Source organism: Gracilinanus agilis, chromosome 3 (assembly GCF_016433145.1).
Source record: "Gracilinanus agilis isolate LMUSP501 chromosome 3, AgileGrace, whole genome shotgun sequence".
Lineage (NCBI taxonomy): Eukaryota > Metazoa > Chordata > Mammalia > Didelphimorphia > Didelphidae > Gracilinanus > Gracilinanus agilis.
Genome location: NC_058132.1, coordinates 182,007,131 through 182,034,368, shown reverse-complemented (window position 1 = coordinate 182,034,368; position 27,238 = coordinate 182,007,131). Strand labels below are relative to the sequence as shown.

At 38.1% G+C, this 27,238-nt stretch overlaps 1 protein-coding gene across 1 annotated transcript in view; it reads left to right on the top strand.

The window, feature by feature from the left end:
- MMP20 (matrix metallopeptidase 20) overlaps nt 1-27,238 on the top strand; it is a 50,579-nt gene that overhangs the window by 19,151 nt on the left and 4,190 nt on the right. Inside the window, exons 5-8 of the mRNA XM_044666257.1 lie at nt 12-173; nt 914-1,055; nt 12,995-13,131; nt 15,341-15,497. Coding sequence (XP_044522192.1) covers nt 12-173; nt 914-1,055; nt 12,995-13,131; nt 15,341-15,497 — 598 coding nt within the window. The remainder of the gene's footprint in view (nt 1-11; nt 174-913; nt 1,056-12,994; nt 13,132-15,340; nt 15,498-27,238) is intronic.

The window sequence follows — 27,238 nt, the reverse complement described above, 5'->3', positions numbered from 1 at the left end:
ATGTTGTTTAGGATTCAATTTATTCACTGTTGCTGCCCATGAATTTGGCCATGCATTGGGATTGGCCCATTCTACTGACCCCTCAGCACTGATGTATCCAACTTACAAATACCAACATCCTTATGGATTCCGCCTCCCCAAGGATGATGTGAAAGGGATCCAGGCATTATATGGTATAAACCCTAAGCTTACCTAATAACTAAGCATAGGTGAGTGATGCAAGGAATAAAATTTGATTTCCAACAACTAGTGGTTGTTAAACCTTGATAATGGCAATTTAAGTAGAGATTACTTAAGGTTAGCTTTGTCCAAACCATATTTTATTTCCCCAATTATGTAAACACCTTTGTCTTCTTTGATTTGGAATTAGGGTTGAGAATTTTTCTCCAAAGCAAATTAGGCTGGGATGAAGAAAGAAGATTGATTTTCCTTTGGATCTTAGAGCAGAATTCATCTCCTGAGATAAGATGGATGCTTTACAGCCAACATGCAGAGCTCTACTCATTTACAAATGTGATCTTACATTTTCTCCAAATGGACATCCAAGTGCAAAGAACAACATAAGAGCTTTAGAACACTTTAGAAAGCTAGCCAATTAAACCCTTACCTCTGATTCTTCATAGCAGAATAGATGAACCGATATTATAGTAGATTAAAATAGAACCTATGATGACTGAACCTCTTTTCTGAGTTCTAGACCCATCTCTGTCCTCTATTAACTTTTTTAACTTAGGACACATTATTTATCCTCCATGAACCTCCATTTCTCCATCTTTAAAATGTGTAAGACTTCAAAGGAAAGGTGATCCATAAAAGATGAGGAAGTCACACAAGTATCCTAGATATATGAAAGCAAAGGGCACAGGAAACTATTTAAAAAGTCTATTTTGTCAACTTGATTTTTGAATCCTAGGACCTCGCAAAACAGCCACTGAAAGACCCAATGTGCCCAACGTCCCTCCTCACAATCCATCAGACCCTGATGTCTGTGACTCCAGCGCATCCTTTGATGCTGTGACAATGCTAGGAAAGGAACTACTGTTCTTCAAAGACAGGTGAGCTTGCTATTTTCCCAACATTAAAACACACCAAGCCTCTGAATAATTTTAGATATCCACATCAATTGTAAAAGTAAAGAGACACCAGCACTGCAGGCAGCCACTTACTTGAAAAGTTATTGATATCGTTTAGTCATCTCCATCTCTTCACCCCATTTAGAATTTTTTTGGCAAAGATATTGGAGTGGTATACTATTTCCTTCTCCAGCTCATTCAATAGATGAGGAATTTGAAGCAAAAAGGAAGAAGTGATTTGACCAGAATCACACAGCTAGTAAGTATATGAGGCTGGACCTGAACTCATGTCTTCCTGGCTCCAGATCCACTCTATCCACTGTGCCACTTAGCTATTATCAAAAATATCTTGCATTCTGATAAATGACTCATATGTATCCTGACTATCAGTAACCACTGGACTCTCCCATTCTTACATTGTCTTTCTGCCTTTCCCCTTCCACACACACACACACACACACACACACACACATGCACACACACATACACACACATCATAAATGTCATTGTCTTAAAAGTCAGCTTGAAAAACAAAGCAAAAACAAGCAAAAAACAGTTTTAGAGAGTCTGTATGGGAAGAAGTTGTGAAAGGCAGAAATAGTTTAGAAGTTTCCTTAGAGAAAATTCCAGTCATAGGATTTAGAGTTGGGAGGGATTCTCCAATCAGTTAATAAGCATTTATTAATCAGACAGACACTGCAGTGTGCCAGACACTGGAATATTATGTAACCTAGTCCAATGATATTTTACAAAATGAGGAGAATTGATGCCCAGGCACATTAAGTGACATTTAAGTCACTTAAGTACTAGATGTCAGAGATCAGATTTGAGCTAAGATCTAATTACTAGCTACCTAGGCAACCAGAAAGCACTATGGATAGAGTGCCAGGCCTAGAAACTGGAAGATGAAATCAAATCTGTCCTCAGATATTTACTAGCTGTGTGATCTTGGGCAAATTTTTAACCACTTTTTGCCTCAGTTTCCTCACCTGTAAATTGGAGATAATAATAATACCTACCTCTTAGAATTATTATGAGAATCAGAAGAGATTGTAATTAGCACTTAGCACTTGCCTGGTCTTTTAGTGGGTACTCTATAAAGTTAGTTATGATTATTATGAATTCAACATTCTTTCCATGGTACCATATAGCCTGAGTATCATCACAACCAATAGACATTCAGTAAGTATCTGGGATGTGCCAGGTACTTAAGATAGATCCAAAAAAAGTCAAAAAAGACAAGGAACAGTTATATGCTCCTCTCCCCCAGGAGCTTGGGTTCTAATGGGGAAGACAATATACAAATAACTATGGATATACAAAATATACAGAATGCAAATAGGTCACTTATTTCTCAATCTTCATTCTCCTCTTTTCCTCCATCGACCAGATACAAAAACAGATCTTTACTTCTCAATAATGCTACTACACAAGGAAGAAAAGTCAGCAGCTCTGATGCTTTTCATGGCATTGAAAAGATTCTGTTTTTTGAAGGCTGGACCTTCAGATCAAAAAAGCTTCCCTCTTTATCTTCTCTCCCAATTACCTGAATTTTCTCTTTTCATGATACCAATTTAAAATCCACCAATTTAGAAATTCATTTGGGTTAGCAAGCATCCAATGCTGTGTAGCCTGATGGAAAGAACACTGGATTTAGAATTCGAATCTCAAGTCAATCAGGTGGCACCACAATGCCCAGAGAACTGGGACTGGAGTCAGGAAGACCTGGGTTCAAATCCCACCACAGAAACTCACTGACTGAGGGATGCTAGGTAAGTCACTTAACTTCTGTTAGCCTCAGTTTCCTCATCTGTAATACAGGAGTAATAATAGCACCTCTCAGGGTTATTCGGAATATCAAATGAGATAATGATTGTTAAGTGCTTAGCATAGTGCCTGACATATAGAATCACTATGTAAATCATTATTATTATTATTATTATTATAACATATTGACCCAGTAATCTGTATAATCTCAGGCAAATCATAACTGTGACTTTTGACAGGGCATTTGCCTCTTCAGAGCACAGTTCATTCATTCATGAAATGGGGGAAATACCTCTTAGGGTTGTTATGAAGAAATCCATCTATCTATATGGAAATCATGATTTTCTCCTTTCAAATGCAGATACTCTAAGATCTAGTAGGCATTTGTGTGCAGATTGTATATATATATATATATATATATATATATATATATATAATTGAAGGTAAGAGGTGGGCTGTTTTTTTTTTATCTTCTTCAAGCACAATGCCTTACAACAAAAAGTAGGCAATTAATGAGTGCTTGTTGAATTAAAACTGTAGTTGGGGGAAGAGGAAATATTGAATTCACAGTGGCAATGACACCTCCAGGTAGAGACAAGGAATTTACAAATGTGGAACTGAAGTTCAGAAAAGAGATGGGGTCAAAAAGATAAATAGAAAGAAAGAAAAACAGACAGACAGACAGATAGACAGACAGACAGACAGACAGACAGACAGACAGACAGACAGACAGACAGACAGATAGATAGATAGATAGATAGATAGATAGATAGATAGATAGATAGATAGATAGATAGATGAATTGGTAGTTAGATGGATGGATAGATACATAAGTAGATAGTTAAGTAGGCATAAAGCCTTGTGAATCACTTAAATAGTAGCAATAAATAGAGGAAAGGGAACTGAACCCATAATTTCATAGGTATAGGATTTATCCAGGTGATGACTCACTTTCTCTGGAATTTATAGTCTTTTTAGAGAGAACTGACTGGAGAATGGAAAAGTTACATGACTTAGAGTCACACAGTCAGAATTGTAAGAACAGGATTGTGAGCTTGAAGCCTTCAGAATGTTGGAAGGTGACTTGATTGTCATAGGCCATCAGTTGGAAGGAAGCAAGGTATCTTGGGAAGGAGGAACCTGAACCAAGGGCTTTTGGTCGGAAGGTTTACTTGCCTGGGACCCATCGAAAGTCAGCCCAAAGGGTTTCCTTTGATGATATATACCTCAAAGCCTGGTGATTCCTGTCAGTTTCAACTACCAACATAGAAATTGAGGTCTCTTTTATTCCTGGGGGTCTATGGACACTGGGAGGCCCAGAGCAGACCGCGAAGACTCTTAACCTTAGCCTTACATAAAGTCCCTATCATATTTCCATTAGCATAGATTTTAGATAGGATAAGAATAGGGGAAAGGAAGGAGAATTTCTGATTCAGCCATTGATTGGGTCAGGGAGAAGGACCTTGTGGGATTAGAAATTAGGAATTCCCAAATACCTCTTCCCTCTCCCCACCTTCAGCTACCTTAATCTAACCTCAATAAATAGTCAGATAAGGAAATTTTATTCAGGGGACACAGAGGGACCAAAGGGATTTTGAGAGGATAACAGCTCAAGCCAGACTCCATCTGAGCAAGGCCGCCCCTGTGCATTTTACCTAGTGGGGGGAGGTTTTTGCCTGAAGAGGATCTATGCTTACCCAATCAGGGGTGTTTACAATGTTACCCCCCTAGTGAAGACCCTTCTCAAGTCATCAGGGCTTGCTCATTCTCTGGGGATCCATCTTTGCCAGAGAATTTCCCTCTATTTCTCTAATAATTTTGATAGAGAGAGAGGGGATTCCTGACAGACATACACACACAAAGTCTATCTTCCTTTACCAACTTTTTCTGAAGTTGTTATATCTCTGACTTCCTGCATTGTCATCAATCTGAAAACTTTCCTGACAGAAAATGAGGAATAGTTGATATGGAAATGGACTATCAAGGCAGAAGGGTAGTCTATCTATAATGTCATTTCCTATCATCTCCATCATTCCCCTGACACAGTGCTCACCTCTCTCCTTATGTGTCCATCGGACATAAGATGAAGCTATTATGTGAGTGAGGTAATGATCAAGGAGTGAAGATTCTTGGCATTCTTTTCCTTCTTCATGAATGCTCACATCCTGAAACCATTATTTAGCCCAGCAAATATCATTGTTTCCATGATTTGAAAAAATTCTCTAGGTGCAGCCTGACTATGATGCAGTTCTTTGAAAAGTCTCCTAGTGGTTGAGTGGTGCTTGTCTAATAGGTCTCTAGTTGACAGAAGCTTTTCTGACTTCTCCCTGATTTATGATTTGGTGAGGGCCATTTGGATAAAGTAGGTAATTTCAAATAACTGAACTTTTCTAAGATACTCTGAGGAAGGGGAAACAGAACTAGAAGAGAAGGGCTTATAGATAGAGTCACAGCTCTGTTCACTGACTTCCTGCCTTTGGCAAAGTCATTTTTTCTTCTAAACTTCGGCTTCCTCATCTATAGATTGAAAGAGGCAGAAAAAATGGTCCTTCTCACTCTAAAATTCAACGATCTTACAATTTGGATCCCCTCTTGGCTGCCATCTCTGTATCTTGGTGAAGTCTGTCTTCTGTCCTGGACAAAGAACAAAACATTCTTTCATGGCTTAGTAACAATGAAAACCTGGGGGCTTCCTGCTTGTGAAAGAATTCCAAATATTTGTTCACTCCCACTAGTCAGCTTGGAAATTCCCATAATCAACTACAAGGACATCTACAGTATTTGGTTGATGATTAGATAGCTACAAAAACAGAGAAGGAGTCAGACCAAGCCTGGGTGATTTGGAACTATAATAGTATCATTGACATAAACTAGGAGCTCAGGAAGAAGAACTAATATTTGCAATAATTATAGAATCTTAGACCTGAAAGGGATTTCCCAGGTCATCATCTTTTAAACATTTATACTTCATTTTACAGATTAGCAAACCAAGATCCAGGAAGATGAAAGAATTTTTCCAAGGTCACATAAGTAGCAGATATCAGTGGTGGGATCAGACCTAATTCTTTTGATTCCAAAGCCAGTGTTTCTTCCTTTGCCATGTTGAAGATGCAATGCTAGACATAAAGAGCTGAGGTGCCTGTGAAATGCCTGAGTAAAAATTTTAAGCTAATAGCCAATGGTATTTAACATTTGAAATTGGAGTTCAAAAAAGAGATCAAACCTAGTAACTGGAATTGTGAGGCTGAATGATTATTCTGTGGAAAGAATTCAAAGAATAGATAACTGAAAACTAAACCTCAAGAAAGAAATGGCATGGGAGAGAGAAATGTTAGCAAAAGATATGGGGGGAAATGGCGTTAGTGCCATAAAGGGCAAAAGAAAAGACATTTTTGAGTAGGAGTCGTAGTTAAAAGTGTCAGGTGCTACTGAGAGGTTAAGAGAAATAAGGACTAAGAAAAGATTTTAGATTAGAGAGCTTTGGGAAGTATAGTATGATGAGAAGAGAAAGCAGATTTTAGGTGCTGAAAGAGTTACTTGATGGTGTAGTGTTAAGGCAGGAATTAGACTATTCATATTTTTTTTAATGACAGGAATGAGAAGAATTGGGTAGTACTTGAAAGAGACAGCAGATCAAAGAAAAGTTTTTCAAAAGAGAGAAGACCTGGGCATGTTTGAAGTCAGAGAGAAAAGAATTAGAGAACAGGAGAATTAAGAATTAAGAAAAATGAAGTATTTAAAAGAATAAGATTCTGAAGATTCTATAAGATTCTTTTTTTTAAAGCCCTTACCTTCAATCTTAGAATGATACTAAGTATCCATTCCAGGGCAGAATATCAGTAAGGACTGGACATTTGAGATTAAATGACTTGCCCAGAGATTCAGCTAGGAAGTATCTGAAGTCAGATTTGAAAAGACTATGATATTCTATGATACCCAGTCATGTAGCAGTACCTTAGAAATATTGAAAAAATATTGAAAAAAATGAGTGTTTCAGGGGAAAGCTAGTGTTAATTAAAATATCCAGACAATTTTCTCCTTCTATTAAGTTCTAGTTAAATCCTTTGCTCATCTCCCATAACTCCGATTATATATATATATATATATACTGATCGATCACTATGTGTCATCCATTTAACTGCATAGTATAATCTAGAAAGTGGGAATTTTTTCCTGTGTTGGATAGATAGGCCAAACTCTTAAGTGATTATGGATCTCATCAAGGAGGCTCTGCAATGTTTCAAGACTAGCTATTCACATCCAAGAGCATTTGAAGATCTTCTCTATCTGTTAGGACTCCCTCTTCCATTTGACCTTTACTAGACATTCTCCATGACAGTGGCCAACACAATTGGCAAGCATATGATTTTTTATAGTTCATGACTTTTTAAATATTTACAATCAAAATCATTTCTATTAGAATTTTTATTCCTATTTTTATATTTTAATTATTATTTCTATTTAATAATTATTCCTATTCTTTTTTTTTAAACCCTTGTACTTCGGTGTATTGTCTCATAGGTGGAAGATTGGTAAGGGTGGGCAATGGGGGTCAAGTGACTTGCCCAGGGTCACACAGCTGGGAAGTGGCTGAGGCCGGGTTTGAACCTAGGACCTCCTGTCTCTAGGCCTGACTCTCACTCCACTGAGCTACCCAGCTGCCCCCCTAATTATTCCTATTCTTAAATCTTTCAAAGCATTTTCTATAATTTTGATATGATCTGGGGGATATTTCGTTGAAAGAAAGGCTTTAAAATAGCTTTTTTCTATACCAAATCAGATGGTTTTTTACTCACCAAATAAGCACAGAGGATTCTTGCACCCACTTCTTTCATTTAGCTGTATGACAATAAAGATGTGGTCAACCTCAGAATAATGTTTGTGAAAACTTATATATTTTTTCTCACATCTTCATAAATGATACATTCCATGTATGCAGAGATTATCCATATAAAAATTATGGAGAAATGGGAAAGTAGATGTATTATTGAATATTTTACTGATATTTCCTAAGCATTTTTATAACACTAAATGAAGATAGCTAGGTAGTTCAGTAATTTGAGAGCCTGGCCTAGAGACATTTCCTAGCAAATCACTTAATCCCAATTGCCTAGCCCTTATCTCTTCCATCTTGGAATCAATACTAAGTATTGATACTAAGTATTGATTCCAAGATGGAAGGTAAGGGGTTTTTTAAATTATTTTTCCAAGTTTTTTATGATCTTCTATTTTTAGATATCTTGAGATCCTTCTATGATCTCAAAATTATGCTACCTCCAAACCAAACATCCTCTGTGAATACTTTATCTTGTCCAATTTTCCCTCCTATCTTTGTTCTATGTTTATATCCATTCTTTAATTCATTCTCTATTTTTTTTTATTTTGGTGTCAACAGCTTGTTTAAATAGGTCAGATTGGAGTTGTCTCCAGTGAAGAACGTATCAGTTTTTATTCTTTTTTCTAGAGTTTTTTAATCTTTGTTCTAACAAGTCAATGCCTTGTTTGTATATATAGATAGCAACTGATCTAGAAAATCACTACTATATTAGTATCCAGTCATTTCTTATTGGTAAGATTATAATAATTGCTCTTTTGTGATATTATTTGATACTTGTTATCTTTGGCACCTCTCAATAAGAATAGGGTTTCTATGGCTTTTAATCTTTTTCATTGTAACAATAAAGAGAGACAAGTAACCAATGTTACAATAGAGCAGAGATAGAGAGAAAGTCTATGTTGTGAGACTCTTCTTCCTCTCTCCTCCCACTGATTATACACTGGGAGACTTCGAGGAGGTGTCACTCCAAAACTGGGTGACCTGGATGGTAGTACCACCCCACAGGAGTTGGGGACTAGGCTTCCCTATAAGATGAGGTATGTGGTACCCCAATCCAATTCTTATTGAGGGCGGGGTTCACACAAGCTTCCCCCAAGGTCAGTCAACTTCATAGTGGATGGTCTGGCTTTAAGATGGAAAAAGCCTGACCAAGCTGTGGTTCCCCTCCCCCTTATTGTCTCTTAGGCACTCCAGAATGCTATCTAATGAATGGCTTTTATTATTCGCAATTCAGGGGTTAGAGAAAGGTGTGAAGGGCAGAGGGATTTTGGGATGCCCTCTTCTCTATTTCTATGGGGTCCGTGGGAACCTTTGAGGTTCCCACTCCCAAGCTTCTTCCCTCACTCCTTCTCCTATTTCTATTTCTATTTCTCTGTTTCTATCCTTTTCTATAATTGTGAATTAGACCAGCAAGGTTGGATAATGAGAGAAGGAGACCAAGAGAACACTCCCAAAATGTAGTCAAAACACTTAGCTAACTGGATGGTTGAAATCTTGCTGGGTGAGATGCAATGGAATCTTTGACTAGGGAATCAGGGTTTCAATGTCCAAAGAAAGATCCTCAGGAAGCCCTCAGGACTGGATCTGAGCTAGGATATTCTCCACCTCTTTCCTCACAGACTCTGCTGGAAGTCTTTCTCTTTGCTTCCTCCTCCAGAGAATTTCCCAGAATTCTCTCTAGTCTCTACTGCCAGTAACTGTCACCAACTGTCAGCCACTCCTTCTCTGGCTCCTTTTGTCCCATCCCCGTTGCATAAATCCCATCCTTACATCATTTAGTACTCTAGGATCATTTTTCCAACAATCTTTTCATATACATTTGCATTTGAAGTTATTTATTATTAAAGTATAAATTAATTTAATTTGAAGTTTTATCAAATTCTTCATAAAATTCCATTTCCTTCTAAATTTCTTGAAGAGATATTGACATATAGGCTACAATTATCTTAATCATAGCTTTTGCAAATGATTATAATGAACAGTTGAGTACAAGAAAACCAAGTGCCTCATTAACTGATTTTTGTTGCATTTAGACAACTATGATAAAAATTAGCTTTGCTGACTTCTGTGGGATAGCATAGGGAATAGGATGTTGATACTAGTCAAAAAGAACCAAATTCAGATCTTATCACAAACATGTATTATCTGCATCACTCAAAAAGTCAATTTATTTCTCTATGCCTCAATTTCCTAACATGAAAAAACGAGGAGGTTGGACTTAATAGGCACTAAGGTCCCTTCAGGCCCTAAATCTGTGTCTATAATCTTATAATCTTTTATTTGTCACCCCAAAGAGAACCTCCACAAAGAGAATCTTTCCATGCAATTTCCTTTGGTCTTCTGGTTTCATTAGTAGACAGAATATGAAGATTGTTATAAATCAGGCACTCCAGGAGTATGTCCATTCTTTGGTCATTGAACAAGGATCTAAATGAAGTTAATATTTATAAATATCCTAAAAATTGTTTTTTCCTTGCACCCTCATTTTCCAACATTCTACTGCTAATATTTTAGAAACAAAAGGAGAATTAAATGGTCTGCTGCTGGCATTTTAAAAGTAAGGGGAACGCTCAAAAGACTTAGAGACATTTTGTATTTTTCTTTTTGACAACCAAAGAATTTATCACCAAGTGACTAGGCTACTTTTACTGAGCTCTTCCATGCTTAGGTAGACTGTTCCTCGGAAAACAAGTATCAACTGTTGTTGAGATAGAACTTGAAGCTTTTCCATTATGGTAGAATTTGCCACAGCTTTCATTTCATTGGCATAGCCATAGATGGTGGTGGTGGTGGTGGTGGTGGTGGTAGTGCTGGTGGTGGTGTGATGATAGCTATCATTAGCACTTTAAGTTTTGCAAAATGTTTTACATATGTTGTTTTATTTGATCCTTACAACAAATCTGTGAGGTAGGTGATATTAATACTTCCACCTTATGAATAAGGAAACTAAGGCTTACAGAGGTTAAATGGTGAACTAGTAAGTACCTGAGGAAGGATTTTGAACTCACGTCTTCCTGGTTCCAAGCCCAGCACTCTGCACAATAATACCTCTTTATCACAATGAGGCAGAACTTTATTGTGAAATCAGTCTCATTCCAACTGGAACTAGAAGCAAAAATAGAAATTGTCATCCCTGCAATTTAATCAGGAGATTAAGCAACCATTCACACAGTCCTTTATGCACATTCATTCATTCATTCATTCATCCATTCCTCTCTCTCTCTCTCTCTCTCTCTCTCTCTCTCACACACACACACACACACACACACACACACACACACACACACACACACACTGAAATAGGTAATGGCAAATTGATCTAATTGGGACAGCACTGGGGAATAATCAGGAGCTCTCTGGCAAATCACTTCTCCATTAAGGTTTCAATTTCTTCACCTATAAGATGAATGTGCTAAACTAGATGATTTCTAAGGTCCCTTCCAACTCTGGATCCCATGATTCTAAATGGATGACTACTTACCATGGAGCATTTTTATTTCCCAAATCTGAACATGTTATTCAATCAAAATTTAATTCTGTGTTGAATTGCAGTTTAAATGCTCAGGGTTAAATGGTATAATACTGAGATCATTGTTTTGTGGACAATTACATAAATTAACACCTGACCTACTATTACTGTTGTTATTATTATAGGTAATAATCAACACCTTCCCTCAAGTAAGTTTTCCTTAATTATATACATTATAAGTAATAATAATGGGGGAGGGAGTGAATGAAAGGATTATTAAGTTCAGAGCTAAAAGGGACCTTAGAACCCATCTAATCTATTCTCATTTTACAGATGAGGAAACTGAATCTCAAAGCAGTTAAGTGACTTGTCCATGGTTAAATCGGTAGTACATATTAGAAGTGGAATGTGAATATGGTTCTTTCTCACTTCTAGCACTCTAGCTACTCTCCCATTCTGCCTCCACATATCTATGCTAAATTTGCCTTTAGATAATGCTGCAAAGAAACAAAAACAGAAAAGGGGAATCTATAAAATAGTATAAAGACAATGGAGTTATATTTATATCTTCTTCTGGTGCTAATCAATCAATTAACTAATTAAAATTTATTAAACACCTATTATATGAAGGGACCTTACTCAGGACTTAATATAAAAGGCAAAATGGAATGGCTCCTACCTTCAAGGAGCTTAAATATTAGCAAAGTACCTTACATGGAGTGACTGAGTAATAAATATTTACTTAATTGAACTGAATAATGGGATTGGATACTCAGTCCTTGAATAACAGAATTTAAAGGAGGGTGGAACAGCCAGTACTTTGTCCCAGGACAGCAACATCCAGAGACATGCCTTATCCCCTCAAGCAGAATAAATACCATTGGCCTCATGACTCATGTTCCTTAGCCCCTGCCTACACCACACAACACAATCCTACTTCCCATTTCCAGGGTCCTGCCATTATTTTCACCCTCTCCAAGACCCATCTTGTTCTCAAATTCCAATTGGAGTATGAGTCAGATTCCCTGAGAAACTGACTAACCCCTCTACCAACACAACTACACCAATGGTCATATTTTCTTCTGCGCCACATACCAATGCTATTTCGCACCAGTTTTTGCCCCAGGTGAAATAGTGTCTAGTTATGGCTCTATATAATCAGCATTACCATCATTGTCTTCATCACCATAGCTGTTATTTATACAATAGTTTAGTTATTTATACAATAGTTAATTTTCAGAGATTTTCCCAAGGATTGATTTTTATTCCGTTGTTTCAAGCTACAATATCTTTATCAGGGTATTTAAATTAAGTTAGGAAAGAGAGCAAAAGAAACAACACCGGTGTAAATTGTATCAAGAAATTGTTTACTAATGAGTCAGTCAATAAACAGTTATTAAGTGCCTACCCTGTGCCAGGCACTGTGCTAAGCGCTGGGAATAACAAAACAAAACCCACCAAAAAGGTAAAACCCTTTCCTAAAAGAGCTCACAATTTAATAGGGGTAGACAAGCAAACAAATATGTGAAAACAAGCTATATACAGAATAAATTGTGAATAATTAAGAGAAAAATAATCACTAATGCCTTTCAAATTCCTCATCTATAAATCTATAAAATGAACTGGGTAAAACAAAGAAGTCTCTTGTGTCCCTTCTCTCTCTAAATACATGATTTATTAGCTTTTGAAAAATCTCAACAAAGCTAAAAGTCATTAGGAGCTCAGGGCATCCCAAACCGCCTAACCAAAAGAGATGCCACAGTGGTTTGCAGCCTGTTTTGCCCCAGTTTCAAGTCATATCTCTTAGTAACCATCTTTCTTTTTGGTCCTGTTGTGGGTAACCAATAGGATTTTCTGGAGACGGCAAGTTCACCTGGCAGCAGGAATCAGGCCCAGTACCATCACCAGCTCCTTTCCCCAGCTCATGTCAAATGTGGATGCTGCTTATGAAGTGACTGAGAGGGGCATAGCTTTCTTTTTCAAAGGTATCCAACCAAACTCTTTCATTTAGAAAGATGTAATGGGGAAAGTGAAAGAGTCCAGGTCCTTAGAGTGTAACTTTTGTTCAGGGACAGAGAAGAAAGCATCCCTCTTGCTCTCTTCCTTTGCAACTATTGGTTAAGTTTCTTCACCACAGCATTATTAAGATGAAGAGAATAATGGCTGTCAAAAAAAGAATTCCGGGAAATTTGTTGCCTTTAAAGTAGATTAGAAGGAAATTGATTGTGGGAACAAAATATTGTGTCGAAAGAGGGGAAAAAATCCTAATTTTAAAAAATAACAAGAGACATAGATGGATGAAAAAATAAAGTTAATGCTCAAATGTTATATATGAATTGATTAAAGGATTTAATAAAAATAGAGAAGAAAAAAAGAGAATTCCGTGCCTATATTGCTACTCTATGAAAACATAGAGATTTAGACAGAGTCCTTGACCCAGAGGGACAGCACATAGAGCAACCAAAAAAGGACTGGATTTGGAGTTGAAGGTCATGGGTTTGAATGTCAGTCCTGTCACTCCACCACCTTATGTGACCTTTAACAAGTCACTTAAATGCTTCCGGCCCAAGTTTCCCCATCTATAAAAGGAGAGGATTGGACTAGATGGTAGCTAAAAGGAACCAGAATTAAATCTATGATCTCATATGTCTAGGAGTTCTTTTAGGAGTAACATGGGAGATGGGGGAGCAACTAGGTGGCTCAATGGGTTAAGATCCAGGCGTAGAGATGGGAAGTCCTGGATTCAAATATGGCCTCAGATACTTCTGAGTTCTGTGACACTGGACAAGTCACTTAAACCCCATTGCCTAGCTCTTACCTTACTCTTCTGTTCCAAAACCACTACACAGTTCTAAAACAGAAGGTTTTTTTTTTAAGTGATATAGACAAAAGGCAGTTAGGTAGCACAGTGGTGAGAGAATGAGACCTGGAATCAGGAGGACATGGGTTCAAATCTGGCCTCAGACACTTGCTAATTATGTGACCCTAGACAAGTCACTTAATCCCATCAACTACCCTCTCTACCAGCTCAATTGCACCAATGGTCATATTTTCTCCTGTGCAATATACCAATGCTATTTCCCATCTTGTACCTACTTTTGCCTCAGATGAAATAATGTCTAGCCCTAGCCCTTCTGTCTTAGAGTTATTTCTAAGAAAGTAAAGGTTGTGTTTTCAGAGTATTATGCTAAAGAAATTTGGGTAAATGGACTAATATTGGACTCCCACAGAAATTAAGATGAAATAATAACTCCTGTTTATAAAATGTTTTGTTTTACAAAATACAAAGTTCTTTTCTCCGAACCCTGTCAAGTTTGTGGTATGATTGTTATTATTACCATTTTACATATTGGGAAAGTGAGACATAGCAGAACATTTCTCAAACCAGTGCTTTCTCTCACAACACATTCAGTACCATAGCAAAGGAGAGATCTAGGAATGGGAAAAGACCTGTATTCAAATCCTACATGAGTGACCTTAACAAGTCATTTAAAGCCTTGAGCTTTGGTTCAGAACTATATCTTATAATACAATGATGTTTGTACTTCACTCACTCTATGGTTCTCACAAAGTTTTAAGAATGAAAAATGGTTAGAGATGGAAGGCATCTTGAATGAATTAAAGGCCTTAAGCTAATGTTAGTCTTCCCAGAGGAAAGCCCTCACCTAAGGATAGAGCTAAAGATCTTCCCCCATTCCCAGACCTATACTTGCTAGTCAAGAATCAATCTAGAGTCAGAGTTCTAGGAACTCTTGGGTGTTAAAGTCAGGAAAACTGCCCAGTGTGTCTGCCTTTGTTAGAGCACTGATGTATGTATGCTTTCAGAAAAGAAGTGGGATTTCTAGAGCAGTTTAAATGACAGGACCACAAACATATGCTATCTTGTCTTTCCAGACAAAAAGGAAGGTGCAGCTCTTGAGAAGGAACCAGAATGGGAGTTCATAGGATTTCCTGAGAACAGCAAATAGTGCTGCCTTGGGGAAAACACTTTAAAGTGACACAATATTTTATTTCATTTTTATAAAAAGTAGATATACAATAAGGTCTGATTTATTTTTTAATTAACTCATTTGTTGGTTACATGAAAGTCCCTAGGTATTTCTCCCCTTTCTTACCCTCCCCGCACTTAGAAAAAGCATCATTTGACCCCAAAAAAGGTTTTCATTTCATTTTAAAACTCTACTCTTTGCACAGGTCCTCACTATTGGATAACAAGAGGATTTCAAATGCAGGGTCCTCCCAGGACGATCTATGACTTTGGGTTCCCCAGGCATGTGCAGCAAATAGATGCAGCTGTCTACCTAAGGGAGCCCCGGAAGACCCTCTTCTTTGTTGGGGAGGACTACTACAGGTACTTTTACCACTCCTTTTTCTTCTAGCCTAGCCAATGGTACTTTACTTCACTGGAATGAAAATCTATTATGGAGAAGAATGTAGAGTAATTGATGAATCAGCTGACTGACTGGCCACTCATGCATCATTTACTACCTCCCTTTACTGTGTCTGGGGCTGAAACACCCAGCTGAGGACTGAAAAATTCACTCAGCAACACCATTATTGGCTATCTAGGAGGCCAATATGCCAATGTTTCAATATGCTAACTAAACCTGAAACAATGAGTAAAAAAGTTCAGAAATCACTATCAGAGACAGCAAGTGAATAGAAATCTTAAGATCACAAACTAAGAACTAGAAGAGTTCAAGTAATCTGACCCCCTCTTTTTTTTAATTTTTTTAAACCCTTAATTTCTGTTAATTGGCTCATAGGTGGAAGATTGGTAAGGGTGGGTCAAGTGACTTGCCCAGGGTCACACAGCTGGGAAGTGGCTGAGGCCAGTTTTGAACCTAGGACCTCCCATCTCTAGGCCTGACTCTCAATCCACTGAGCTACCCAACTGCCCCGCCCCTCTTTTTTTTTAACCCTTCACCTTTCTTAGAATCAAGGTAAGAACTAAGCAATCGGGGTTAAGTGACTTTCAGGGTCACACAGCTAAGAAGGATCTAAGGCAGGGGTCGGCAACGTATGGCTCTTTCTGCAGGAACCATAAAGTCAAATTTTTTTCAGGCGCTATTACAGGAGTGCGCACTGTGAGCACTGTCCAGTTCTCATGAAATTACATTTTAAAAAATGTGGCGTTTATGGCTCTCAAGGCCAGAAAGGTTGCCAACGCCTGATCTAAGGCCAAATTTGAACCCAGGACATCTCATCTGTGGGCCTGGATCTCAATCCACTGAGCTACCTACCTGCCCCTCAGTCCCCTTGTTTTACAAAAGAGGAGCTGGGGCCAGAAAGGCTACAAGGCAACAAAGGTTAATAACAGAACTAGATTCGAACTCGGGGTCTCAGTTTTCTTTCCACCTTACTACACTACCTACCAGCAAAACTTTGGTTCAGCAACAATGTCAGCTACACTACACCCAACCAACTGATTTTATTTGGGATAACATTAATCAGTTGCAGAGCTCTATGAAAGAAGTGTGCTATTGAAAATTAAGTGGACTATTTATCAATGGACAGAAATAAGGTAGTATGGTCATGAAAATTGAGGGCTGACTACAAAGACAAAGACCTGAGTTGAGTCCTGTTTCTAACATGTACTAACTGCGAGACCAAGAGCAAGTCACTTAACTTCTCAGAGCCCAAGGCAGCTCCCTTGATAAATATCACAAACCAATTCCACTAGGATTCATTAAGTATGTGCCATATGCCAGGCATTGTGCTAAATCCTAGGAATAGCAAAAGCATGACCTCAAAGAGTTCATGATCTAATGGAGGTGGGGAAGGGGAAGCAGTTGTCAATCTGCCTTAATAGGAGTTCTCATACTGAATTTTCCCATGTGGAAGAAACCATAGGTCCAAATCTCCACCCTCCCCACCTCAAAAAGTTAAATAAAATCACAGAATCTTGGAGTTCAAAGGAATCTCACAAGCCATCTAATCCAAATCATCCTTGAACACTACCAACTGGTGTTAAAACCATCCTGTTTTTGCTTAAAGGCATCCAGTGATAGAGAACTCACTATGTCTCTAGGCAGCCTCTTCATTTGATTCACTCTCATTATTAGAACCTTTTTTCCATCTGTGGAGCTCAAATTTGCTTCTTTGTATCTTCTTTTCATTCTTCCCTCTGGAGTCAAACAAAACAAGTCTGGCCCTTTTCCCCCTGAAAAGCACCTCAAACACTTGTATAGTTATAACTATTGCTGATAAACTAGGACTATTAATTTCTAGGATCTAAGCTTGCAGCATAATGAATTATTTTCTTTCTAAGGAGCACAAGTTAATTGTGTAGTCTCTATGGCTGCTCCACTATATAATTATCTTAAGAGGAATTGAGCCCAGGCCAAATGAGTAGTTCAGAATCCATTCCCAGAATAGCTAGAGAAATCATTAGATTTGAAGATGTAAGTTCAAATCCCACATCAGATACTTACTAGCATTGTGACCTAGAGCAAGCTTTTGAAGGTAGCACTGTACTGAGGAGTTTTTATTTGATGAATCCTAAGGTCTCTTCAAATTCTCCCTCTATAAGCCTATGCACTCAGGCCAGGTTAGGCACTTCCAACATTTCTGCACCTTGGGGCCCAGAGAGAATGCATATGGAGCATTTTCAAAACATCTTGTCAAGTTCTTTAAAGATGGCAATGTTCCTTCAACCCTTTCCATGCACTTCAAACAAAAGCCAGATGGGGGAGGCTAGGGACAGAGCAATATTAAAAAGGCTTTAGATATATTGGGGTAAGAGACAGGTAGAGAAGAGATAATAGCAAGGGATAGTAGCAGCACATTATAAGAGAGACCAAAATTATACCCCTAGGATTCTCGGCCTTTGTGTTTATAATGATAAAGTCATCAACCTCAATTTCTCTTATAATACCTCATGAAGGTAAGTGATCCTGGATTCTCAAAAACTCCATCATTAAGAAGCAAAGTTCTAGTGAGTATTAATGAGCTGGAAAAATTTCAGGGATGGAAATAATGATGAATAATATGTCTGTCATTAACATGTCTAATATAACTAAATCTAGAGAGACTAATTACCAGGTTGCCCACAGGGCAATGTAATTGTTGACCACAACAACTCTTAAAGATCATTTACTAAATTATCAGGGATTGTAATCTGAAAGTAGAGAAAGCAATTGCAGGAAGAAATCACTAGTCCTTAAAGTGCCAAAGAACCATGAGATGTTAAAGCAAGAAGGGATCCTAGAAATGATCCAGTTTCAAACTCCTTATTTTATAATCAAGGAAATTGAGTTCCAAAGATTGGAAGTGACTTCTCCGTGACTGCACATCTGCTTAGTCACAGAACCAAGGCCAGAATCCAGATCTCCTGACTCCAATTCTGATCCTCTTGCTATACAGCCTTCCATCATCTATTGTCTTGTTGCCTACAAATCCTCCTATAATATACTACCCACCCATCTCCTTAGAGAGGATTATCCCCCTATTTCAGAGGTGCTAGAGCTGGGAACTAACAGAAAAGTCAAGTGCACTATCAGTAGTGCTATGAGCAGGCAGAAACTGTGACTTCTAATCGCATTTCCAAACCTCAAACCACCCTGTTTCTTTCTCAGACCTTCCTTTCTGAAAAATAAACCCAGGGTGTTTTGAGCTCAGAATGCATTTCCATGGGAAAGGTGTTATAAACCACAGTGTTGACATTCAGTGAGTCAAAGGCATTAAGCAATTCTCCCTTTATTGTGGATTTTGCTGAGAAGCACACAGAGGAACAGGTTGATTCTTTGTTATTCATTACGAAGAGCAAGTGGAGCCAAAGATATTTTGTTATTAAGGGTCTGATTCTCCATCTGATAGATTCAACTCCACTCTTCTTTTCTTGGGATCCAGGCCTTTGAGCCACCTCCCTCTTCACTTCCTCCCCCACTGAAGCCCTGAGGTCACTTCAGCTTTACCATTGAACAACTGGCATTTGTACAACACCTAAAGGATTGTAAAATGCTTTCCTCATAAAACCCCATGAAGTAGATAGTGCAAATGTCCCCATTTTGTCAAGGATATGAAAGATTAAATGACTAGCCCGTGATTATGAATCTGGTAGATATCTGAAATGGGATTCAAATTGAGATCTCCTGACTCTAAGCCCAGGGCTCACATGTCAGCTTTTCAAGTACTAGGTTAAGTTTGAAAAGACACCAGAAATATCTGCTAAAAGGAAGCTTAAAGATTCTCAGAGGATTTCAATTATCTGCACTATTTACATTTCCTCTTTTGGAAGACATATAAAATCTATGGACAGAACAGCTGGTACACTCTCCTTAACGAAGACAATATTGTGACTTTTCAGTTGACCTTATTTAACAAGGAGCATTTTAATGAGGCATGTACAACTGGTACACACAGGAAGTAACCTAGGTAGTCAAGGAAACCTGACACCTCTCTCTGGACATGTCTACAGTCACTGGTTCCTCAGTTTTGACTAAATTATACAGTATAATTAACAAATTCACAAGATAGATAGGAGAGAGACAGAGAGAGAGAGAGAGAGAGAGAGAGAGAGAGAGAGAGAGAGAGAGAGAGAGAGAGAGAGAGAGAGAGAGAGAGGCAGACAGACATCAGACACATATATTTTCAGTCAGTCAGTCAATGAGTTGAATCAATTGATGCCTTTGGTACCTTGAAGAGAAATCCCTATGGAATGGAAAGCAAGGATGATGATGATGATGATGATGATGATGATGATGATGATGATGATGATGATGATGATGATGATGATAAGGAGAAGAAAAGAAAAAGGAAGAAGAGGAAAAGAAGAACAAGATGAGGAGAAAGAACAGAAAGCTTGAGCAGAAAGAAGAACAGAAGAAACTTTTCACACTTAAAATAGTACTTTATAGTTGTTTTTTCTTAATTTTCCCACAAACCCTCAAGAGAAATAGTAAAAGTATTATAGTATTATATTTATATAATTTATATAATATCTCATCCCCATCTTTGAGATAAAGTAACTGAGACTAAAACAGATTAGTTACTTGCCCAAGGTCATATAACTAAAACTCATAACAGCTCCCATTTATAGGAAGCTTTCAAGTTTACAGAGTGCTTTCTTCACAGGAGATGTATAAAGTCTGAATCATATATAGATATAGATATAGATATAGATATATTTATATGTCCTTGGGCAAGCTACTTCATTTACTTGAGCCTCAGCTTCCTAACCTGAACAAATCAGAAAGGTAGAATGGATGACTTCTACAGTCCCTTCCAGATCTAAATTATAGTTCCATGATCCCTATAAGAAAATGAGGAAATCTAGTCTCAGAGAGATTAGTGTCTGGCCTCCAGGCACACCTATACCTCCCCTTTATATAGTGCTTTAAGGAAGTAGGTAGTGCCAATATTTTTAAACTCCTTTTACAAATGAGAAAACTAAGTCTCAGAGGGATAAATGAATTGCTTAGGGACACATAGCTAATCAATGTTGGCAACAGAACTCAAACACAAATCTTTCAACTCCACATGATCACATGGCCCCATAGTTACTCCCCAATGTTTTTTGCTTTACACATACTCTTCCAGTCACTCCAGTTTTATCCTTTGAGGAGAAAAGAGAATAACAGAGACAAATATCAGAACACTAACTTGAGGCATGAAGGTGCAGAATGAGCTATCACAATATCTCTGGTAATGAATGGTCCTGCATTTGGTATATTATTTTTAGCATGGCCTCATTAGAAACACAGACACATCCTATGGTCTCTAGTTACTACCTTTTTATTTAACAACCCCAGATTAAATGATGCATGAATTATTCAAACTAGTAATCCCTGGTTCATTCTCTAGGACTCTGTCCTTTTTCCTTCCTAGTTTTCTTCCTCAGCTTTCACACAATTCTAGTCTCTGGAACAAATAATAATTTAAAAAAATAGAAACCGAAGAAATGAGATACTAGAAACTATTTAGTTCTTCATTATGGAACTTCTAGTGAACTTCTAATCTGCCTGAGACAGTACAATGAATAAGACACTTTTGGAAAGTTTTCAGTTATGGATGTGCCTGGTACATCTACACTTTCCAATTATAGATGTACCCGGTGATAATATTAGGAACCCAAGGAAGAGGAGGTTCCAGTAGTAACTTGAGAAAGAACAGAATAGCAGGACAAGATCAATGAAACTCACCAGGAAGCACCCTCCATTGCTCCTGTATTATCCAGTAAGCACTGATTACCGACATCTAATCAGGAGGTCCTACCTTTTCCAACTTTCCCACATTTTCATTAAGCATCCCCCAGATATACACAAATACAACCTTCCACTCTCATTCCTAGCCTTCTGAAAAGGCGAGTATATGTCCTATTTTACAGATATGGAGGCGAAAACTCTAGAATTTAACAGAGGGAAACTTCATTTTAAGAACATAATTAAATCCACTTAAAATGAAGACATTTACAAAAAGAAGTCATTATCTCCATCGTCAACATGGAATCTAGAAACCCCAAACTTGTAGCCTAGTAAGATCTGATGAACCCCAGGTTTTAGGACTAGCTTGTAAGTTGGAGACCCTAAAGCTTGTACTTGTTCCCTGTTCCCTTGAGAATCCACCCTGAAGGGAATCTCAGGCTAGCAGTTTCAGATTGAATAATGGACCCTAAACTAAAAGACAATCCCCATCAGGGAGCCAAGCCCAAGCCAACTGACCCTTCTTGTCTCCAGAAGCCTCTCCCACTGAATCACACCCTCTTTTCAAGGATGGAACTCAAGACCTTCAGTTTACTAGACCGAAGTGCTGCCTACTGCACTAAGGAGTCACTCGGCTTGGGCTTGGCCCCACCTGAGGGGGATTGTCTTTTTTTTTTTTTTTTTTTTTTAATTTTAAACCCTTAACTTCTTTGTGTATTAACTTATAGGTGGAAGAGTGGTAAGGGTAGGCAATGGGGGTCAAGTGACTTGCCCAGGGTCACACAGCTGGGAAGTGTCTGAGACCAGATTTGAACCTAGGACCTCCCATCTCTAGGCCTGGCTCTCAATCCACTGAGCTACCCAGCTGCCCCTGAGGGGGATTGTCTTTTGCCTTAGGGTCCATTATTCAGTGTGAAACTCCTAGCCTGAGATTCCCTTCAGGGTGGATTCTCAAAGGAACAGGGAACAAGTACAAGCTTTGGGGTCTCCAATTTACAAGCTAGTCCTAAAATTTGGGGTTCATCAAATCTTACTAGCCTACAAGTTTGGGGTTTCTAGGTTCCATGTTGACACCATTAAAATGCAAACATCAGTGTATGACGCCATGAATTCCTGAAAATTATCCTATGTATTATAGTAGTAGCTTACAAATAGTCGAATTTTATTCATTATGGTAATTAATCCAATTGCTATAGGTTTGTCCACATTAATGAATAAAATGCCACCTCTCCCAATTCCACCATCATCAAGAAGATATGTGTACACTCCATGGATCAATCGTTTCCTTACACAGTTTGTGGATATGGGATCATAAAATCATAGATTTAGGGGTGGAAGGGACCTTGGAGAATTAGTCCAACACTTACTTCACAGATAAGGTAATTCAAGGCATAGAGGAGTTAAATGACTTGCCTAGTGTCTTATAACTAGTAAGTGGTAGAGATAGGATTTAGACAGGTCCTCCTAACTCTAAGTCCCTCACACTATTCATTATGCCACAAGACATGAGTAAAACTAAAAGAGATCACACAAAATGATTGCAAAAACTATTTTATGTACCTACAATTTTTTTATTTGAATGCATTCTTTATTTAAATCTGTCTCTTCACCTTCCATGAAAACCCTGATGCCTGAGATTGCTGTCCAGTCTGTTCTGGCAGTCAGAAGACTTGTTTCTGAGACCTCACTCTAATGCTAACTGCTAGACAAAAGACAAATCACTTATCCCATCTGGGCCTCAGTTTTCTTATCTTTTAAATGGGCAAAAAATGCTTCTACTGCCTTCCTCACAAAAAAAAATATACTATGTAAACCTAAAAATGCTAATAGCTAAAAATAGCCAATAGCTGAACGCTATTAAAGCTTAAAACTGTTCTGAGACTTTTGGAACACCTAGATGTAAATTCAGAGCTAGACTAAAATTAGAGCTGGAAGGAGCCTCAGAGACCATTTAGTCCAAGCCTTTCATTTTTCTGATGAGGGAAGTGATGTTCAGGGAGGTTAAGTAATTTGCCTAATATTATAAAGCTAGTATTAATAATTAAATTTTAACCTAGTTCTTTTGACTTGAGAGCCAGGGTTCTTTACATTGTATCATCAGACCTCTCTGTATTCTCTCTTGTTTCCAACTTCCTCCCCTATCTGATTTGGCCAAAAGTGTTGCCACTCTCAGCACATTCTAATATTCTTTATTAAAATACTTTTCTTACCTTGATTTCATTTCTTCCATGGCCCTCTCCCTCAATGAGCTTACCTTGTGTTGTGAGGGTTACTTAGCAATTAATTTAGTAATAGTGTTGGACCTAGCAGGAAGGGCTGGAGGATTCCAAGATGGAATGAAGGAGCAGGAAGTGGGGCTTGTGCTCTGAGAAAGACTCCATGATGGTTGGGACATAACTGTTGCTAACCCTGGGAGATCTCAGAGTTAGGGAAAAACTGCATGCAGATTCCCTGGGATCCTGAGAGGTGAAGGCTTTCAACAGTGGACAACAGACGTGCAGAGCAGCACCAAGTGGGGAAGTGATTTGTGATCTAGTGGACAGAATTGCAAACTCACTCTCACTACCTGGGTACCTTGGATCACCTAGTGGAGTTGGCTCTTGGCATCCTGTGACCATCCTTGGATTTACCTTGAGACCCCAAAGCCACCCTCAGGCCCTTTAGCTGAGCTGACCGAACCTGGCTGGAACCAGGTTTGGAGGAGCTTTTCCCTGTGACTTCAGTACTGCTTCCTTTGGGCCCTTCCTGGCTTAGGTCATTAGGATAGTGTAGTTAAGTCCTTCCCTGCCCCCTGTGGTTTGCCCTTAGATTTTAAGTGTAGAATCCCCTCTCCCATCCTTTATTTAGTTACCCTCAATTAAACTGTTATATACTTTACCTTTTGCCTGTTAGTGACTGTTGGATCAATTGCCATTCCTGTGACAGTTAACAGCTTGGCAGTAAACCCTGGTCTCCCTATCCTGGTTGATCCTGTCTCTCCTTCGACCCAGTGTGAACTCACAAACCATTTAGTTACATTTTAATAATAATAGTTAACATCCCTGGTGCCTCACCATTACACTTGTTATATTATATATTTCACATTACTCAAACAAATAATTTCCTAAGAAGAGAGAAATGTCATATTCCTAAGTAGCCATGGGGGTTGAATCAATTTAGAAAGCCGATTCAACTTAATCACTGAAAGACTGAGTTGATAATTATTAAGGTTGAGATCATGAGATCGCAAGATCATTGGTAGTATCTTTGAGGCCATCTAATCCATGTTAGTGAAAAAGGAATCCCTTCTATGATATCATGGAGTAATAGTTATCCACTCTGTTTGACAGAGAATCAATCACCTTCATAAACATCCTATTCTACTTTAGAAGTGAACCGTGAACTGCAGAAGACCCAAAGTTCATCTAAATGTTTCATTTTCTCTAATTGACCTATCATTTATTAAGCAACCATTCTGCTCTGTTTTTGTTATCTAGATCATTTTGTTTGTGCTTTGAAAAACATATTTTAAAAATATATAAGCAAGTAACAACAGATGCACAGTCATAGACATAAAAGGATTTCAAAGGCCATTTCATCCAATCCCTTTATTTTTACTGTCAGGGAAACTGAAGACCATGATGATTAAGTGACTTGCTCAGGTTACACCAGTAGTAAAAAATACAAAACCCACAATGGGATGGAACGAAGGGAAATGAAATTACAATTAAGGGTGTGTTGTAATAGTCCATTATTTCATCTACATTTGGAAATTTTTACAATTTAGTAACAATTCTACTTCTCAATATATTACCCTATTTATTAGAATTCTCCCATCATTCTCCCAATGAGAATCAGTCTTCTGGGCCCACTGGAAGTAAAAAGTCCTCAAAATTTTTGAGGCTGTGTGATCTGCAGTCTAATGAAGATTCCCAACTCTTAGAAGTTCATCTGAATCTCTTTTGACAAATGTTGGGGCATAGCTTTAGATGAAAAAGGGAGTTTCATTAGTAAGTTATCTTTTTTCCAGTGTTGGGCATTTCAATCTTTGTATTCTCTTGCCCATTACAAGTGTTTCCCCTCCCCCCCTTCTTCATAGCAATAATGAATATATACTTCTTTGGCTGATCTGGTTGTTCTTTCAACTTGAAAAACTTCATGCCACATTTGGAGGCAATGATTCACAATATTTTTGTTTTCCATGTCTCTCTGAAGGTCATTGCTTATCTTCTTCGAAATATTCAAGCTTTTTTTCCGAGCAATAATTTGTTAGCCCTTGGTGTTTTCAATAGCCTTTTCTTTGTGCTTTGGTGTTATTACTCCTATTATTACATAGTGGACTTGAATGAAGTTTGTAACACTTTGCTTCCTCATACTAACCACTGCTACAATAACTCTAGTAATTGCTGAAATATGCTCTGCAAGAGCTTTAACTTCTGTACATTTCCTTGAAATAATATTCACTCTTAAAAATCATAAAATTAAAAACACAACAAAAAAATCAATGAAACACCAATTCATGGGACAAAATCCAACTCTTGACCAACAGAACTGAAGGCGAGGAAACCAGTTCATTCTGGTGTCTTCCAATTAAAGTTAGATGTTCTGAGAAAGCCCAATCTCAGTAGAAGCAGACACACAACCCTTGCTGTGGAGAAAAAATTATTATTTGTCCCAGATAATTCACACATGACTGTATCACCTAGGGCAATTCTGTCAATGCTCATACATCAGGGTCTAAAGGAAAAGTTACTTTTATCCTGGTAACTTAGTACATAACTTTTCTCTTTGCTCTCTATGACTAAAAAGCTACTACCCTACCAAGAGATATTCTAGCACTTTGACCTAGCAAACTGATGCTAAGAAGGCCAGCAGATGGTCCCAAAGATAAGGTCCAGAAGCTAGTACATATAAGAGAGTAATGCCTATCAGAGACTATGTACCAAATAGCCACCAGCCCTCATAAGACCTCTTCATAGGAATAAATTGATTCATGGTAGTTAGGTTCCCAGGGCTGCCTATAAAATCCCATTAGAAAAATAATGTACCTGAACTATAGTGCTCAAAATACAAATTTGAATTCATCTTAGAATCAGGACTATTGCTGAATCTTGAACAAATTTCCATGATGAAATAGGGAAATTGGTGAAGTTTTTGTCCCTACTCTCCTACTTTCTCTCTAGACTCATTTGTCATCTATTAGTGTTCTCCAAGTTTTGATTCAAGAAACACTTAGAAAATAGCTATAATGAGTAAGGCAATCTACTAGATAAAAAATCTATCTCATCTGCCTTCAAGGAGCTTATTATCTAATTAATTAAACCAACCTTCTATACTTGGCCCCAGAAAACCAGCTAAGGCCATGCTTCATATCCCATCCATTTGTTTAGCCCAGTCATCTTGCCATTTTCCTTGCTACTTTTCCCCAACTGGCAAAGCACCTTCAGTCCAGACCACCAGAAAAAATGCACCAAGTCTGTGGAAAGAGTTTATCCACCCATATTTAAAATTCGTGGCCTAAATTAAACTGTCTTGACTGATGAATAAGTAAATGCACAACTAAACTAGCACACATTATTTTGTTGGTCCCAAACCACTAGATCAGAATACACTTCACATCCTATTCAATGATTCATATCATTGATCTGGTCATCTGCCCTGTGGCTGCATCTACCCTCCTTAACCCACCCCTACCCATGCACATACTTCTATCTTGCCCTGGACTCTGCATTCAAATCAGTAGTACCATATTATTATTGTTTCTCAAAAAAGACATCTCAGGTGACACCCCTAAGGATCAACTCACCATCTCTGCTATTCTTTAATCATAATTAATCCAAAACAAAGGAATCTGGTGAAATAACATGGTAAAAAAATGAAGATAAAACATTCTGTCTTCTGTGTTCTCTCTCTCTCTCTCTCTCTCTCTCTCTCTCTCTCTCTCTCTCTCTCTCTCTGTCTCTTATACACA